This window comes from Stegastes partitus, unplaced genomic scaffold, assembly GCF_000690725.1.
Source record: "Stegastes partitus isolate 25-593 unplaced genomic scaffold, Stegastes_partitus-1.0.2 Scaffold402, whole genome shotgun sequence".
Lineage (NCBI taxonomy): Eukaryota > Metazoa > Chordata > Actinopteri > Pomacentridae > Stegastes > Stegastes partitus.
Window position 1 is genome coordinate 344,378 of NW_007578133.1, and position 16,761 is coordinate 361,138.

At 42.3% G+C, this 16,761-nt stretch overlaps 1 protein-coding gene and 2 non-coding genes across 3 annotated transcripts; 2 read left to right on the forward strand and 1 right to left on the reverse strand.

The window, feature by feature from the left end:
• Nucleotides 1–9,694: 9,694 nt before the first annotated feature.
• rpn1 (ribophorin I) lies at nt 9,695–15,696 on the reverse strand. The gene is made up of 10 exons (XM_008285437.1): nt 15,343–15,696; nt 13,925–13,989; nt 13,194–13,500; nt 12,902–13,111; nt 12,625–12,817; nt 12,342–12,441; nt 12,115–12,253; nt 11,149–11,268; nt 10,757–11,002; nt 9,695–10,677 (listed from the first exon to the last, which is right to left on the reverse strand). Exons 1-10 carry the CDS (start codon nt 15,580–15,582, stop codon nt 10,495–10,497), a joined length of 1,803 nt encoding a protein of 600 aa, XP_008283659.1. The 5' UTR covers nt 15,583–15,696; the 3' UTR covers nt 9,695–10,494.
• A 348-nt stretch (nt 15,697–16,044) lies between these two features.
• trnaf-gaa (transfer RNA phenylalanine (anticodon GAA)) lies at nt 16,045–16,117 on the forward strand. Its single transcript has one exon. It is a non-coding gene; the product is annotated as a tRNA-Phe (tRNA).
• Nucleotides 16,118–16,661: 544 nt separating this feature from the next.
• Nucleotides 16,662–16,734, forward strand: trnaf-gaa (transfer RNA phenylalanine (anticodon GAA)). The gene has a single exon. It is a non-coding gene; the product is annotated as a tRNA-Phe (tRNA).
• Nucleotides 16,735–16,761: the final 27 nt, after the last annotated feature.

Sequence of the window (16,761 nt, forward strand, 5' to 3'; positions counted from 1 at the left end):
TCAATTCCTGAAAACGAGCACCCAAGCTTGCTTATAATATTTGATGCTCTTATGTCTATTTTTTTTTTTTTACTTTCTTAATTTTAAATTTGGCCCAAAGTGACAGCCTCAGTTCTAATTAACTCACCGAGATTTAGCCTCCTGCTCCTCCTTCCCCCCCTCCTCCTCCTCGTTGCCTTAAACGTGTTAAAGAAGAAAAATAAGCTGCCCTCCCTGTTCTTTTTTTCTTTTCTTTTTTCTTTTTAACCCCACATCGGAACAACAACTTCTGTAAAACATGCAAAGCCTCTAAAATCTCCTGCACGCGACCTGGGCTCGTGCGCGGCGCCGTGAGCTCGCAGGCAGGTGCAAGAGGCGCGAGGACCTCTGCAACTCGGGGCTCGTGCTCCCCAGAGTGCACACAAAAAGAGGGAGAAAAGAAAAGAATTAAACCAAAGAAGAAGAGGAAGGAAAAAAAAAAACAGAAAGAAATGTGAAGTCTGACTGAATTAGTGACATTTGTTTTAATGTTTAAAATCAGCAGAGCAAAGATGTGAGAGCTGTTGTTTCATTTGTCCACAGAATGGGACAGAAACATGCTCAGTATCAAGAACAAATAATAGTCTGAAAGCACTTTATGGTTTCCTCCAAAAAAAAGTGTTTTGACCCAGAAAGACTCCAAGTAGGTTTTTGACTTTTTCTTGAAAGTATATGTATGATCATTATTATAATGTGGACTGTAAAAGAAAAGAGAAAAGCAGGATGAGTAGTTTGGCTTTTGACCATCTGCTCTATTTATATGATGTTTTTTTGTTTGTTTTAGTTTTTTTTTTGGTAAACTAGTCCATATTTAAAATTAGTATTAATAAGCTGTGCAATAAATTTGAGTCAGCATTTATGCCTTTTGAAATTAAGTTAATTAGAATATTAGGAGTTTAGAATGATGGCAGTGGGATCTTTGTAATCTTTTAGATCTGACACCAATTCTCAAAAGAAATCAATCAGGTTAAGATCTGATGTCAAATAAACTTTTGTTTATTAAATACATTTTTATTTCAACAATTTTAGACACTGACTTATTATTATTATTTTTATTGTTATTATTATTATATAAAAAGAAAACGTTTATCTCTCTCAATAAATCTAATTCACAGCACAGCTTCATGTTATATTTGTGTCTGCCTGCGCTTGTTTTGTTAATCAATTTTCTGCATGTTCTGCACAGACTGCACAGTGTGAGTGTGTGTGTGTGTGTGTTTATATGTGCACGGTTTTCGTCAAAGATATTATATGCACACTGCATTAGATGCCAGGGCCCTTCTCCTTCTGATTATTACCAGGGGTAATATTTCATCGGCACCACGCAATCTTTGTTCTCTGTGAAGATAATAAATGGCCTAATCGTTATCAGCAAACTGCTGGGGGTGTCAGCACCGACCGAGGCTGGAAGCGGGGTCCAAAGTGCTGCTGAATAAATTGGTGTTCCTTATCTCTCACTCCCAGATTATCGCCGCCTTTTCAAACTTGCACAACAAATACATTCAATGCATCTAATGCATCATTTGTGGGGGGGAGATCCCGCACGTTGATAGAGACAGATAGGCGCAGGGAATGAGACATATTTACACGTTTTACGCGCTGCAGCGGTGCAGCCAATATTTGGCTCTATTTGGCTTTGGAGGGACTTTATTGGCCAGACCACTGGTACACACACTTTACATATCAATACAAGCTATATTAAACGTACATCACTGTGATATGATGCCTATCTGTCTGATTAGTTTAATCTATTATAGGATAGAGGAAGTCCATGTTTTGAAATTTAGGCCACCTTTTTTTTTTCTTCAAAATCTTGGTTGTTTTACGAGTTTTCAGAAAACGAGATATTATTGTCACATATTTACTAACTAGCTTGAGTACAGTTTCTAATGGATTGATTTATAATTAAATATGACTTTCTAAAAAAAAAAAACAATCTAGACCATCTGACAGCACAAGCTCAATTCCCAACAATAATTGCACTTGTGAAAATGATTCCGTCCTAATAAACACATCGAAACATGATAGCATTATCTTCAGTTCCACAACAGGATAAGCCGCTTAACATGCACCGTTAGTTTCCTCTGATTTGGTTTTGTCTGGTCAGTAGGCCTGCTTTCTCTGCACAGCAAAACGGGCCTCACTTCACAGGCCCGTGTTATCATTTCCACTAACTGCTGTGGCATTTGGTTGAACAGTGTGTCCACTACAATTTAAGACATAGCAGACATCCTAAATTTTATAATTGATGTCAGGCCAGTGCGGTTTAATTTAACGAATAACGACCAGAGCGCGGCCCCCCTACTTCTCATGACAGACCTTTTCCTACAGAATTACTTTTATAATTTCAACAAGCTGGAAAAAAAACAACATATAAACTGTGAGGCAGGTAAATGGTAGCACGTCCATAATCGAGCATGCGATGTAATGCAGCATTTATGAGTGACACTTACGACCAAAAAGAAAACATTTTCCAATAGACGCACACAAACACACACTCCCCTTTTAATACCGTGGCATCTCCACCGGCCCCGGTGCTCTGATGGTCTCCTAGACAACCGAGATAACGGTGCAGCAGTTTTCCATATCGGTCCCGGAGTCTATTATAGCTCGGGATTAGCTCTCTTTCCGAAAAGGTCATACACAAAGTCACCAAACCTGCCTTTTCTCCCCGCCATATGGCCCCAGCGTGAGGGCACATTCATAAACATGCATGTGCCATTTCATTTAATGCCATTAGACTAATGGCGCTGCGCATTTTCCTGTGCGAGAAAAAAAAAAAAAAAACTCATGTAAATGAGAGCCCGCTGAGGAGACAGCCGAGCCCATTAGGCCTTATCCCCAGAACTGAGGCGGCCTCTTTCACACTGCAGGAGAGACAGTTGTGCGGGAGGTAAATGTGCTGTTATGTAGCGACCCCTGGTGACGAGGGGATGTAGTGCCAGAGCAGCCTTTGGTAGAGGTGTGCAATGCTGCATATATGAATTCATTCAGGTCCTTCATTTTCACACTTGTGTTGCAGTCTTTACTTGATGCTCAATAACCCATAATATCAAAGTGTAAAAAATGTTTGCAAATTCATCAGACAAAAACCCCAAACTATCTAATTTACATGCAAATTTGGAACCATAATACAGTATATCTCAGAAGAATCCGTCATCCAGGTCATGGTAATCCTAAGAGTTCCAGTGAAAAGCAACTGAACTTCTGTTTTCGGTTCTGGACCTTAATTCAATACTTTGTAGAAGCCCCTTTGACTTTTTGGGAAAATCTCTACAAGCTTTGCACAAGTGGATTTAGACAGTTTATCCCCTTCCTCCTGGCAGATCCTGTCAAGCTTCATCAGACTGGGTGGGAAGTGTCCATGAAGTTCATAGTACTTCATAGAACTTCCATCACATCTCTCCATGGATGTTCTGTTTGGTCTAAGTCTGGGCTTTTGTTGGGCCACTGAAAAACAGTCTTGAAGTTCCCTCAGTGTTGTCTTGGATTTTTGTTTCTAATAATTGCTGAAATAACTGCTGAAAGGTGAACCGTCACCTCAGTCTCAGGTCACTGCACACCACAGCAGGCTTTCTTCTGTCTTTGGCTGCCCTCATTCTTCTTTCAGTGTCTCCCTGTCACTGAGAAGCATACCCATACCATGATGGTGCCACCACCATGCCTCACCCTTAGGCATGCTGTTGCCATGTGATGAGCAGCGCATGGTGTGTGCCTAGAGTTTTTTTTTCAAGTAGTACAGATTATGATTTATCAGACCAAAGAATCGGTTTCCTTGTGCTCTCAGAGTCTTTTAGCTGCACTTGCAAGTTAGCTGTCACATGTCTTTTACTCAGTAGTGATTTCTGTCTCGCTGCTCTTCTATCATTGCCTGATTGATGGACTAACACTGAGATGGTCATCCTTCCAGCAGGCTCTCCTATCTATGCAGAGGACCTAACCCTCTTAGGGACTGTTAGTAGGTTCCTGGTCACCAGACTAAGGCCCTTAGTCAGGGAGTTTTTAGAGGGGACTAACACCATAAAGAGTCTTGATGGTTCCCATCTGCTTTTGTTCCACAATCAGTGAGGTTGTTGTGCTCCTAGGAAGTTGGTTTTAAACTCTTCTCATGATCTACGTCTCGCCATAACTTTACCACAGAGGTTTTGCTTTAATATGTTTTAGTGTAAACTATGGGACCTTATTTTTATTACTCCAATGAAGGTCGAGATAAATCTGAATTAATACTAAAGCTAAATGGATGTACTGGACTATAGTTTAGATTGCCACAGCATAATATTTGAATTATTTTGTGAATGAGAGATTTCAACTGAAAACATATGTTTTCATTTTGCCATGTTGACTGTGTTATTGAGTGCAGATTGGTGCACAAAAATGGCAACTTTTTTCCATTTAACATGACGTTGTGCCAGACATGAAGGGGTCTGCATACTGCTTTCTGAATCCACTGTATTTGCATGAATGTCTCTGAAGGATTGAACAACAAAGAAACTGTAATAATGAAGCAGGGAGGGAGACTCGAGCACAGCTGGAATGTTCCAGCTGGGATTCCCGGTGGCTGGACAGGACGTTAGAGGAGTGCTGACAGGAAGTGTGTTCTCAGGGAGGGCCAGAGAGAAAGGGGGAGATGTTTCCTGTTGGTTCTCTCCACATGTTTAGACGCCTCGCTTACTCTGACCGCCCCCGTCTTTCTGAGTTCACTTCACACCCAATATGAATACACACTAGTATGCAAATGCTTTTGGTAGCACCTGCCTGTGCTCATGTATTAATGCTATTAGAGGACAGTGGTAAGCCAACAGAGTACATCATGTACATGGGGTAGGATTGTGTCACAGGATGCAGATGTCACCACATGAAGTGTAGCTTCCTGCCCATCAAAGCAGTCAGTGCCAGTTTAATGGACTCGCAATGTGCAGCCCACAACAGAAAGTGAGTATGGGTTCATGGAAATAAGGCTAAGAAAATTCAAGAGGGAGAGATGGCAGAGGAAAGGAGGAGAGAGCAAGTGGGAAGGGATATTGTAGGAAGAGATGTGATGGAGCGATATGTGGATTGCAAGAGGAAAAATCTCTTTGTCTCTCCTGAGCTCAGTGGACAATCAAAGTTTCCTATCAGCTCTGGAGTAGGGGAAATTGGCTGCCCTGGGAAGGAGAGGGCCACTCTCACAGCCAATGGGAAGTGCCCCTGTCACTCTAATCAGGTCCGATAGAGAAAGTAGGAAACGTGTATGTGTCTGTGCACGCGCTCAAAGGAGAGTGCTTTTAAACAGAGGGCAGCTTTGTTTCACTTGTCTTCATGTGATCCAAGATGATACAAAGTCTAACGCAGCGTCAGACCTTCATCTGCAGCTTATCCTCTGCACTGAGGGACATACATGAGCCACATGGGCGCGTTTTTTGGCAAAACTTGCCCTGAGAGGCATGACCATCAGTGCTTTGATGGAGCGCCATGTGGCAGAGATCAGTGGGTCTTAGTGGGAGCTGTGGACAGTTGCACACAAGGGCGGCAAGGGAAGGGGATTACTGTCTCATCAATACAAATCCATACAGAGAGGGAGGTTGACATCAGTATGCACACAGATATAGGGAGAGTACAGAGGATTTGTGCAAAAGTGTGCGCGATGTAAACATCCGCACATGAGGAACACGTCTGTGGTCTTTGGTTCTTGCGGAGGTTTTTTAAATTTTTTTTATGCCATCCATCTTTCCCACCTCCTCCATGCCAGACAAGAATGTGTCTCTCTGCACCCATGGCCCAATCCTCTGTTTGAAGTCCCATCTCCATCTCTGCTCTCCCCACACTGTCCTTCCCTTCCTCTGACTGTCGGACTGTCTTATCTGTCAGCCCTGCTCCTCCCCGCCTCTTGCAGCTGCAACGAGGGCTACAGATCCCTTCATTGTCCTCCTCTTCCTCGCCCTCACGCTTCTGCACCCGGCCACATCACACCTGCCACCTGCACAGGACGCAGAGCCGGAGGACCTGAGCCGCGGGGCTTTCATCCACCCCTCACCTCGCCCTTCGGAGCCTCTCATCCCCTCTTCCCAGCACCCTGTCACTGAGGAATGGCCGGTGCAGAGGGCCGCGGCACACAGAGCTCCCGTTGTAATGATGTGTGTTTTAAGCAGAGCCAGAGGGAGTCAATGCAGGTGAGGTGTGTGTGTTGGAGGTTAGCGTTTAGATTTCGACTCGTATTTCTTCTTTTTGATGACATCCTTTTATGGCTGAGTAGCACGAGTGGGTGAATTGGATGAATGTGTGTCGTGAGGAACGTGGACCTGAGAGTGTGCATAATAACATGCTGACAGTGAGGGTGGTGGCTCTGTCTCAGTGATTTATGAGAGTGTGCTGTGAAGGGTCTTCTGAGCAGGATATTGTTCCCTGACTGGTGACTTCTGCCTCCGTCTTTGTGCGTATGCGTGTGTGATTGTGTGTGTATATTTTAGAGCAAGAAAGATTAAGAGGGAGAGTACTGCAGGTGAGCCCTCAATGTAATCAATCACCGCCACGTCACAAGACCCAGGACTTGTGGATTACCCCTTCAACTGATATCTAGTTTGACTCCACATTTTTTTGCATATTCATTATTTCTGGCAGATAAAGAAAGAACACACTCTGCATCATTACTATACTTCAGAAAAGGAAGATAATAATCATCCCTGAGGGGCCTGAGGGGGACCATGACAGCTCAACCACATGGCCCAACCAGTCCAACACCCTGCACAAACCCCACCATCCACCTCAAACACACACACACACACACACACACACATAGGATACAGACACACACACACACTGTTTGCCACATCAGGATACAGTGCTGCACATGAATTCCGGTTTAAACAGTATTCTGCTCGGTTTTCACCAACAGATAAACCGCAGCTCTTCTGCGACCGGTAATCATATCCTGGGTTAGAACTGAAAAGACTGAAAGGTCTCCAATCGGCCACAACAAGAAAATGCCCTCTCAGTGATGCAGCATTCATATGGGGAAGTAAATGCATTAACAAAATGGTGTGTGACATAAGCCTCAAGGTCCAGTCACATTTAGTAAAGCCTCCGTACGAGGCAGGTGGTAGCAGGTGGAGTAGCAGGGCTGAAAAAGCTCTGTGAAAGTGAGGAATAAGGCACATTTATCGTCAAGACTTACAAACGCTTACAGATGATGATCGCATGATTAATCATATTTGGATTGGCCACAAGTAATAACATATTAGTTAAAACTGAACAGAATCTGACATGTATGAAAATATGGCTATGCAGTTTTGGACAAAATAAAAGAGAAAAAAGAAGTAAAAATCAAATTACAAGTTAAAGCAAGGATCATTGGTGAGGTAGCCTTACAGTTTAGTTTTCCTGAAATTAATCAAATTTGATCTTTTTTGAATTAAAAGATCTAAATCTTAAATCACAACAAAAAAGTAAGAACAATCTTGTCCTGCTAAGTAGCTCAGCTTAGCACAGTGGCATCTCTCATGAAACTCATGTTCTTTCATTTGGGGAAGCTTCATTTAAATGTCATATTTTAGTATATTTAACAAAAGAATTCAAATGGACAAAAATGTTCAAAAACAGTCTATCAACTGTTTTATTTGCAATATTTAGAGTGTAGTACCTGCATATTTTAAGTTTTATTTAAGGTCTGGTAGAATCATTATAACAAGCCTAGAATACATAAAATTAACATTTCACAATCCAAATGTCTGTTTCACAAATTGGTTAAAAACCTTCAAACTTCAATCCCTTTTTTTCAATTTGTCTGTTTCTGTAGTTTGGAAACAATCCCTGTGCCACATTAAATCTATTCTTCCAATCTTTTCTGAACAGTATTTTTTCTGACTGCAGCCATTTTAGATCCCATTTGAACCAACTTCAGAGGCCTCTGACGGTCTCCTAAAATTAAATATATCTACATTTTATAACTAGCCTTTACATGCAAACTATATGCTTGAGTGAAAACATAACAATTCTTTCTAAAACTCTAGAATAAAAAAAAAAAACAGCAAATCTTGCAGATATAGGACTTGTGCAGGGCCTTTTCCTTCCCAAAATGTCAATCCATCAGTGTTTTTAAACTGTTTTTGTTCCTAAGTAACTGTGTACATATTTACTGCACCACTCTGCAGAAGAACAGTGAGTATCATGTACTGAGTAAGAGTGAGAGGAAACGATTTTTACTTCTTTTTTTTTGTTTACATACACTTGAGTTAATTTTTTTTTCTTTTAGCTACTCGATAAATCCAGGCCCTGCTCCAAAACATTCTGTTGAGGTCATTCATTTTAAAATGGATGTGCATTAAAAAATGAGTCACCATCACATCGTATTCCTCTGCAAGATGTGAAGAGTTGATCTGAAAATGGAGAGCGGGCAGGCCGATGAGCTGGAGCGTTTTGATGAATTCTAGCTAAACATTAGGTAAAGAAATATTTTTATGGACATCTTTTGATTCTGAAAAGCCTTTAAGGTCTGATTGAATTTTGTCAGGTTTTCATGTGTCTCTGTGTGACCCAACAGCGTCATTACAGAGCAGACGTGAGCTCAGTCAACAGTCCCCGGTGTTGAGGTGTTCCTGCCGTTCTCCCCTGTGAGAATGAGACTCTGCGACTCTCACTGCTCCAAATCTCCACTCAAGTACAAACACACAAATTGAAATGCCATTGTGTGGCCTTTCACCAGCATCGAGCATCAGTGCTAACAGACATTGTCTTCGCTTTCTCCCTGCTGTGTATTTTCAGAATGATTATTGTATGGCACATACAATATGTGAGCGCTGTCATTGTGAGGGGAACTGGGCTGTTATTATGGAGCAGGAAATGACCTGCCAGGACCTCTGGTGACCTCAGAGGGAAAGCGATGACCTCAGACTGACCCTAGTGTTTGTCCTGGGCTGCGACTGCGATCGAGGCAGATCAGCTGCTCGGCTGACTGGCAAGGAGAGGGTGATAGGTGGGGTTTCTCTGAAATGAGGAGGGCAACAATGTGCAGGAAATTCCCACTAAGGTGCCAGTGTTTAAAGAGGGACAAGTCACGGTGCAAATGTGGCTCATTCTTATTTTAGGCTTATTGTAGGATGTTCGGATGACATATTTTTATTTTTATCTGTTGGTCAGCAGCGTATTCAATGGCACTGACAGAGTCAAAATGCAGTGGTCGTGTTGTTGACGATTTTCAAAAAAAAAAAAAAAAGCCTCCCATATGATTAAGTGGTGCTTCTTGACACAAGCATGCCCTCTTTTGATGAACCAAAGGTACTGCTTCCCCAAATTCACTCCCGTACCAGTCAAAAGGGCAGATTTGCAATTGAACAGAAAAAAGCAGTTCGACTTCCATGGAAAATGTCATGAAGTCAAGAAATGCCAAGGAGATTTCAGAGGAAAAAAACAACTGCAGTTCTAGTAGAATTCGAGAACACTTGATAATCATGCAACAGTGGATGTCAGTGATGTGATTGTGGACGGTGCATTGCTTTGAATGTTGCTGAAGTAAGCGACGGCATTAACTAGTGTCATAAAGATGGACCAGTGTATCCTCTATTAAATGAGGTGAAGAAGGAAGCACCTTTCTGTCGCAAATAGTGAACTTATGAAGCAAAAAAAAAGCTATTCAACAGCAACCACAGCCTAAAACACCACCCTTATAAACCTGCTGTGTAATCTGAATAAACATACTAAAAGATGACTTTCTCAAAACTTTATTTCAAATTTGACAGCTTTCCATATCATTTCCCATTTCACAAATATGTTTTCCATCTTCCATGTCTCTCCTCGCATACAGTCTAATCTCTTTTATTCTTTAATCTCACAGCCAAAAAAACCCCACTTACAAAAAAAAAAGAACAAACAAGAAAAAAATTATACAAAATATAGAAAAAACAAGTGAGGAACATCAAAGACAAGAATTTGGGATGACACAGAATCAGAGCTTCAAATTTGTTCAAAAACAAATGTCAGTCGTGGGCGAGTAGAAAAAAAGTTGTAAGTGCAAAAGAGATAAGATTGAAAAAGACCATCTTTGATTCGGTTTTAGAATACAGTATATGTGAGTAAAGACATGAGACCGAAAACACGTGGGCCCTTCAGCTAATTTCAAAAAACAGTCCCTTAACCAAACATACTTTAGAGTGAAAAAAGAAAGACTTCAGATTTAGCATGAAAACAAACAGTCACGTCTGAACCCAATGTGACAACATGTCGGAGTCGCTCAACTCAAAAACAAAAAGTTGTGACGTCGCTGCTCAAGAACTGAGCAAGCAGTGATCTCAAGTTTATCACAAGGCACAAGTGTTTGGATAAACCCATCACCACTGTAAGATGAGATGTTAATTGTCCATGTCTGGATGCAAAAATGGTAAAAAAAAAAAAATGTGTAGGCATGAGTCACATTTCATTTAATTCTCATACAAATAGTTGTTTTTTTTTTGTTGCAGAAGGGGCGTTGGTGTGTCTGTCTGTGTGTGTTAGAGTGGCAGGAGTAGTTTAGAGGGCATCCAGAAGACTGTCGATGCGGCTGACGAGCTCCTGTCTCTTGCTGGTCAGAGTCTTCTCGCTCTCAATGTAAGCCTCCTTCTTGACTTTACCTGCCACCAGCCGCTCCGCCTCCTGGCAGGAGCGGCACACCAGGTCCTTCACCTGGCCGTCCAGCTTCTGCACCTCCCCGACCTGACAACACAGACAGAGAAGTTCACATCACTGCTGTATTAACTTGTAACAATTCACTAACACCAGCTACGTCACTTGCCTTATCAGCCAGGTCGGAGCCCTCGGCCTTGAGGCGGGCCTGCAGCGAGCTTATTTCGTTGGTGAGAGCGCGGTGGTCGGCCTCCAGGGTCTTCCGGCCGCTGTTGAGCGCCCCCGTGTCGCGGGACTGCTTGTAACGGTTGACCACCTCGTCCATGTGTCTGTACAGACCGAGACGTTTGTTGACCAGAGTCAGCACCTGCTCTGTGATGGAGGCCACCTTCATCCGCACCTCGGCCGCGGGATCCTGAGCAGAGACGAGAGAATGGAAACAGATTTAAATACACATTTGCGTGAAATGGCAAGAATTAATTGAATTTAGTAATATGCCTACTGGCAGCTTAATGAGGCCAACAGGCTGTCTTTAAAAGAAAAACACAAGTGTCTTCATACCTTTGTGATGGCAAAGTCCAGACGTACATAGATGATGACGGTGAAGAAGAGTATGTAGAAAGCCCCGACAACCAAGAGAGGCTCCTGCAGCATCAGGATTTTATTGAAGTTATAATGAACCTGGAATCAAAGAGAAGATTTATTTATTCAGATTTACAAATACAGTTTCACATTTGCACTATTAATGAACGGATTAAAAATATCAGTGCAAAAGCATGTTTCCGACTGAAATGTTGTTTAGCATTTACTGCCTACAAGTTATGTTTTCCCCTAAACTTAAACGTTCCACATCCAGACTGTAATTTACTCTAGCTGTAATTTGAATAGTTATTAAAATACTACTCTGATAACTGATAAATCAGGTCATAACAAATCTACAAAACATTTGCTGGGAAAAGCCTCATGAATGTAAAGTGTTGCATGTGTTTATTTTGGCAGTTTACACCAAGACGACACACAAGTTGAGAAATGTATTATCAATGTGCAGTATAGCTAAACAGAAACATAGTGGTAGCAGCTCTTCGTAGAAGATTGCCTGTGGCCTGTTGCACAAGCAGGTTTATCCTGTGACTCAAGGACTAATTAAAAAAAAACAATTTCATACCATCAGTACAACTAAAGAACATTCTTGTGTTTAGGGTTCACATCTAAAGGTGGTGCGAGAAAAAAGCTCAGAGACATCAGTTGTGAAATAGTTCAATCAGTCTGTAACAGTTTGACTCCTGCTTCAAACAATTACTTTAGAGTATTTAGTGTATATGAGTATTTTCTGACATTTGTCAAAGCTAAAAAGCACCTCTACACTCTGCAGACTAGCTTCAACATATCTGGACCTGTGGTTAATAACAACATACATCTTGTATTAGTCAAACTTGCAAATCTGCTGCAATATATCATTTACATAATGTATGTATATTCTATAGCATGACTGAATTCCTTTTTTTTTTTTAATGTATCTCATCTTACCACAACATCCTGTATGTGCTGCTCCACCAGGTTGTTCTTGGTGGCAACCAGCACTGGTCGGCCGAAAGTATCCAGATATGTATAGTGCAGCTGGTTTGGCATGCGAGTGATTTTGTAAGGAGTTTCCACATTGATGTTTCTGATAAGACAAGACGGGGAAATAACAGAAATCAACACCAACCATTGCAAACATCTGCACTCTGTAGATTTTGCTTGCAAACACTTACCTGGCCCCCTCTGGCAGGATGATTTTCACAGTCAGGGAGTCGATGACCTGGTCATCATACACATGGTCAACCAGTCTCATCTTCAGTGCATACTGGTCACCTGGGGGCATAAAATGACACCTCATATAAGCAAACACATCCTGGGATTCAGCAATTTGGATTGACGTGTTCAAATTATCATGACAGGAAGCGTCTCCACTGCTGAAGCAGCCTTTGACATTGATTTTGTTTTAATTATCTGTTTCAAATATTCTCTCCTTAGGAATATGAGAAATCCACTCACCCAGGGTGTAGAGGTACTCATAGCTAGGCAGATTGTAGCCGATGATGTAGTGGGTCTTCCAGCCTCCAAACAAGGGGAAACGAGGCCTGACCTCCACCTCCACTGAGTCATCCAGAACTTGCAGATGGGAGGTGGAGATGTTACCAATCTCATCCCTGTAGTAAACGTCTTGGGCCGAGGCGGGAAGGATAGTCTGTTGGGGAGAAAGGTTATGGTCATCATAACTATCGCGCAAAAAGTGAAAGCAAATCACTGGTTTTTACGTAAAACAACAAACCTTGAAGGACTTGACAGATGAGATGCCGCTGTCTGACTGACGCTGGTAATCGTAACGTGAAAAGGGGCCCTTCAGGATGGCTCCTGTGTGCCTCAGGTCAATGGTCTCTTCCACAGCAATGTTGCCCCAGTGAGACACCTCAATGGTGCGAGTGATGCTGCTAATGGTGAGGAAGGGTGTGTTGTTTTCATAGTGGATCTTCATTGTATCCTGGATAGTAGAGGGAAAAAAAAGTTGTTAGTAGCTGTTCTGCAGCTTCCTTCGGAGCATCTTGATCTGGTCTGAGCTGTACCTCGCTGAACGGAGCAACGTCACGGAAAGGGCCGTACTCAATTATCTCATCGGTCTTACTGGGGTTGCCCAGCTTGGTGTAGCTCTCCACAGTCTTGGAGGCCAGGCGGACACGCGTGGTCTGGCTGCGAGTGGGATATGGGGAGTACAGGTAGTGGTTCCCCTGGAAGATGACCAGCTGCCGCTCAGCCTGGGTGATGTGTGTGGGGAAGGGCTTCAGGACATGGCTGAAGGTCATCTCCACCTTCGCTTTCAGCTGAGCACCTGCAGCCAGACTGGAGGGCAGCTGCACTTTGTAGAACTCCCCACTGTTACACAACAGACGACGGAGAGCAATAGCAAGAGGAATATGCAGAATGATATTAAAGCTGGTGCTAAAAAATATCTGCTTCACATAAAATGCAGTTTTGCTTTAAAGAAAATGATGGTTTTGTGTTTCTAATCCATTTATTTTCAGATTTAAAGTCACTGGACTGAAGGAATCAGTTTAACAGGACAGTATGTGTTCTGACTTTTTGACTGCTCAAGCTGTGGGACATTAAAGCTGGTCTTGCATTTCCCAGGCTAAAGGTAGAGCACATTTGCAAAGTTTTATCAGAAACAGTACTCAGATGCTTCTGAGTTAGTTCACTCAGTTACGGACCTTAAAGGAAAATATTATTCAAATGCACTACAAACAGTGTGTCAGTTTATACAGGTGAATCTGTTTAGATGACAAGTTTTACCACTTACCTTTGACCCTGAATTGTTGTCTGCTCGAGTTCAAGTATGCCATCCTCCTCTTCATCACCCTTCACCTAAGAAAACAAAGCTGTTTGAGCATGGTGTCTTTAAAATGAATACACTGTGACGTTGCTGAGAGGAGCACTGGTTGAAAACTGTTAATCATTTAGGTTAATATGTTTACTCTACCACTCAGTGCACTCTCAATGCAGATGCCTTTTCTAACACGACAGCTGGAAATGAAAGTACAAAACTTACAATGTAATTCATATAAACATCATATTGAAGAAGTGCCTTCTAAATGAAATTTTCAGGGCTGGAAAACACTTTGGAGCTCTGCAAAACACTGCAAACAAATCCTTTTTTAAAAGTCCACTCCAGGTGTCATAATGTTAAGCCACGTTGTAACTTCTAATCTTTGCGCATCAAAATTTTTTCCATAACCGAATTTAAGCAACAGGATCGTAATACTGTTTTTGATAACAAAACTGCACCAGTTTAATGTATATGGCACAGTAACAGAAACGAGCAACATGTGTCATCAGTTTTCTAATAATTCACTGGAGAAAGATTTCAAAAGTGCATTTTGGGTAAACTGAAAGGGTCATATCAACACGTGGGGCAAGTGGATGGACAAAACACGTTATAGCAGATGAAAAGTCTCATTCATACCGACATTTTGACGCCAGGCTCATCTTCTCGATATGATTCTTTCTGTGTCAAAACAGCTTTCTAACAAAGCCAAAGACAGTGACTTAGCTTGACTGACAAGCCAGATACAAGAAATATCTTAGCGTTATAATGCAACGGATGATAATGCCCAGAAGAAATCGCGCGTAGCTTATGATTCTGTCTGAAAACAGAACATTGAGAGTTTCATTCATACTGGAGGGGGCAGGCCTGTGCGCAGTCACACACGGAAGTGAGCTGCCCAGCGCATACGTGTCATTCAGCCGCTGACAGAGCGTGGAGCCCTGCGGAAGTGAACTCACTGTTATCCACATTGGTAGTAACTCAACCCAGAATAGATATATTAGATCTGAGTTACTAACTATATTCCATGAGCTGGCGTGAATGCTTTGCAGTTAGCAGTATATATCTGCGATAGTAGCCGCCGCTGGCTAACTGTGGCTAATTGACTTCCCAGCTCATTGCTCGCAGTAGCTCATTGAATTGCATTTCATAGCTAGTAGCTGTGCGTCCATGCATCCAAAAATCACATTGCAAGTTTTTAAGGTGGCATGCTATTAACCTCTGCACCTCTGCTGCAGTCACTTCAAAGAGCAAAACAATCATACGAGCCGCAAGTTGTTTGCAGTCAAGAGATGTGTGTAGCTCATTACAAAAAGTAGCTAGCAGGCTAAAGCTAGCTAGCCGGTTACAGGTAGAGGCGTTCGTGCTGTTTCATTCATTGGTGTTTGACTCACCGAAGCTCCGATGTACGCTAGGTGCGGGGCCAGGTCAGCCTCCACAGCTAAGACAAAGCTGTGGACGGCAGAGTGTCCCTGGTTGGATAGCACGATCTCCGCAGTGATCTTGGCCAGATGAGTGCCTAGGTCTACTGTCCTCTTCACATCCTCGTTCACCAAACCGTCCGCGGAAACCTCCAGGCTTGCAGCCGCCAGAAAGAGCAGGCAAGCGGCGAGACGTAGCCACCTTTGTGTCATGGTTAATTTTTTTTAAAAAGGGCTGAAATCCAGGGGTTAGAGCGGTAAGACGGGAGGAAATGCAGAGCAGCAAAGAAAGGCCGCCGTGCCGCTCTGCATCAGAAAGGATGACGCCTCATTCAGTCTTACGTGGTGACGTCACGACGCGCTCTTTGCAACGTCCTGTGCGTCCGACGCTCAGTGCAGTCTATGGTCGAAAGCGACTGTGAAATATGACACAAACATGGCAATAAAAAGTCACATAATGTTGGTTTTCAAAAGATGAATAAAGCATGTGTCGTTTTACATTTAGGCATCAGTGCTTGTTGGACTGAGTCGCTATGACATGTCTGCGGTAGTGGCCATCTGATGGGTAACCGTGTAAATATGATGTCGATATAACAATAAGTCGCATCATAACACATTATTTCCACATTGTACAGAAAATATATATTTTTATAGCGTTTTTTTCGTGCCATATGGGCCGAAATAGCTCAGTTGGGAGAGCGTTAGACTGAAGATCTAAAGGTCCCTGGTTCGATCCCGGGTTTCGGCAGACTGGTGTCGCTTTTAGATGCTGCCAATGTGAAAAGATTGCATTGATTATCAGTTCATAGGGTTAATTCATAATTTGATGTACACTTGTTCGCCAAAATTGCAGTAAACAGTCTTTGCAGTTATGTATTAAAACTGACTCATAATAAAAGATAAGTAGAAATCACTTGAATTTTTAACATTTTTACCATCTACCAACAGACAAGGCAATTGTCAAACAATTATTTGCAGGTCGCTGGTTCGATCACAGGTGTCGGCAAATCAGTGTGGCTTTTAAATGTGAGAATGTCATGGTGCAGTGATTAAATAGATTACAAATTAATAATCAGATGAAGACTTGTTTGCCAAACTGTGTTGTACAGTTGTTTAAGTATTGAGTGACAACCGAAGCTCTCAATTGGCCAAATGGGATTCATTTCTGTCCCCGAGGGTTATATGTAAATTAAGTCGACAGCCATTTCTGTGATGTATAATCAGATTATGTATCATGTTATGTATTTTAATGTGTACACCGAATGCCATGACGTGTTATTCGCAGTGTACAGGCCGAAATAGCTCAGTTGGGAGAGCGTTAGACTGAAGATCTAAAGGTCCCTGGTTCGATCCCGGGTTTCGGCAGACTGGTGTCGCTTTTACATGGTAAAG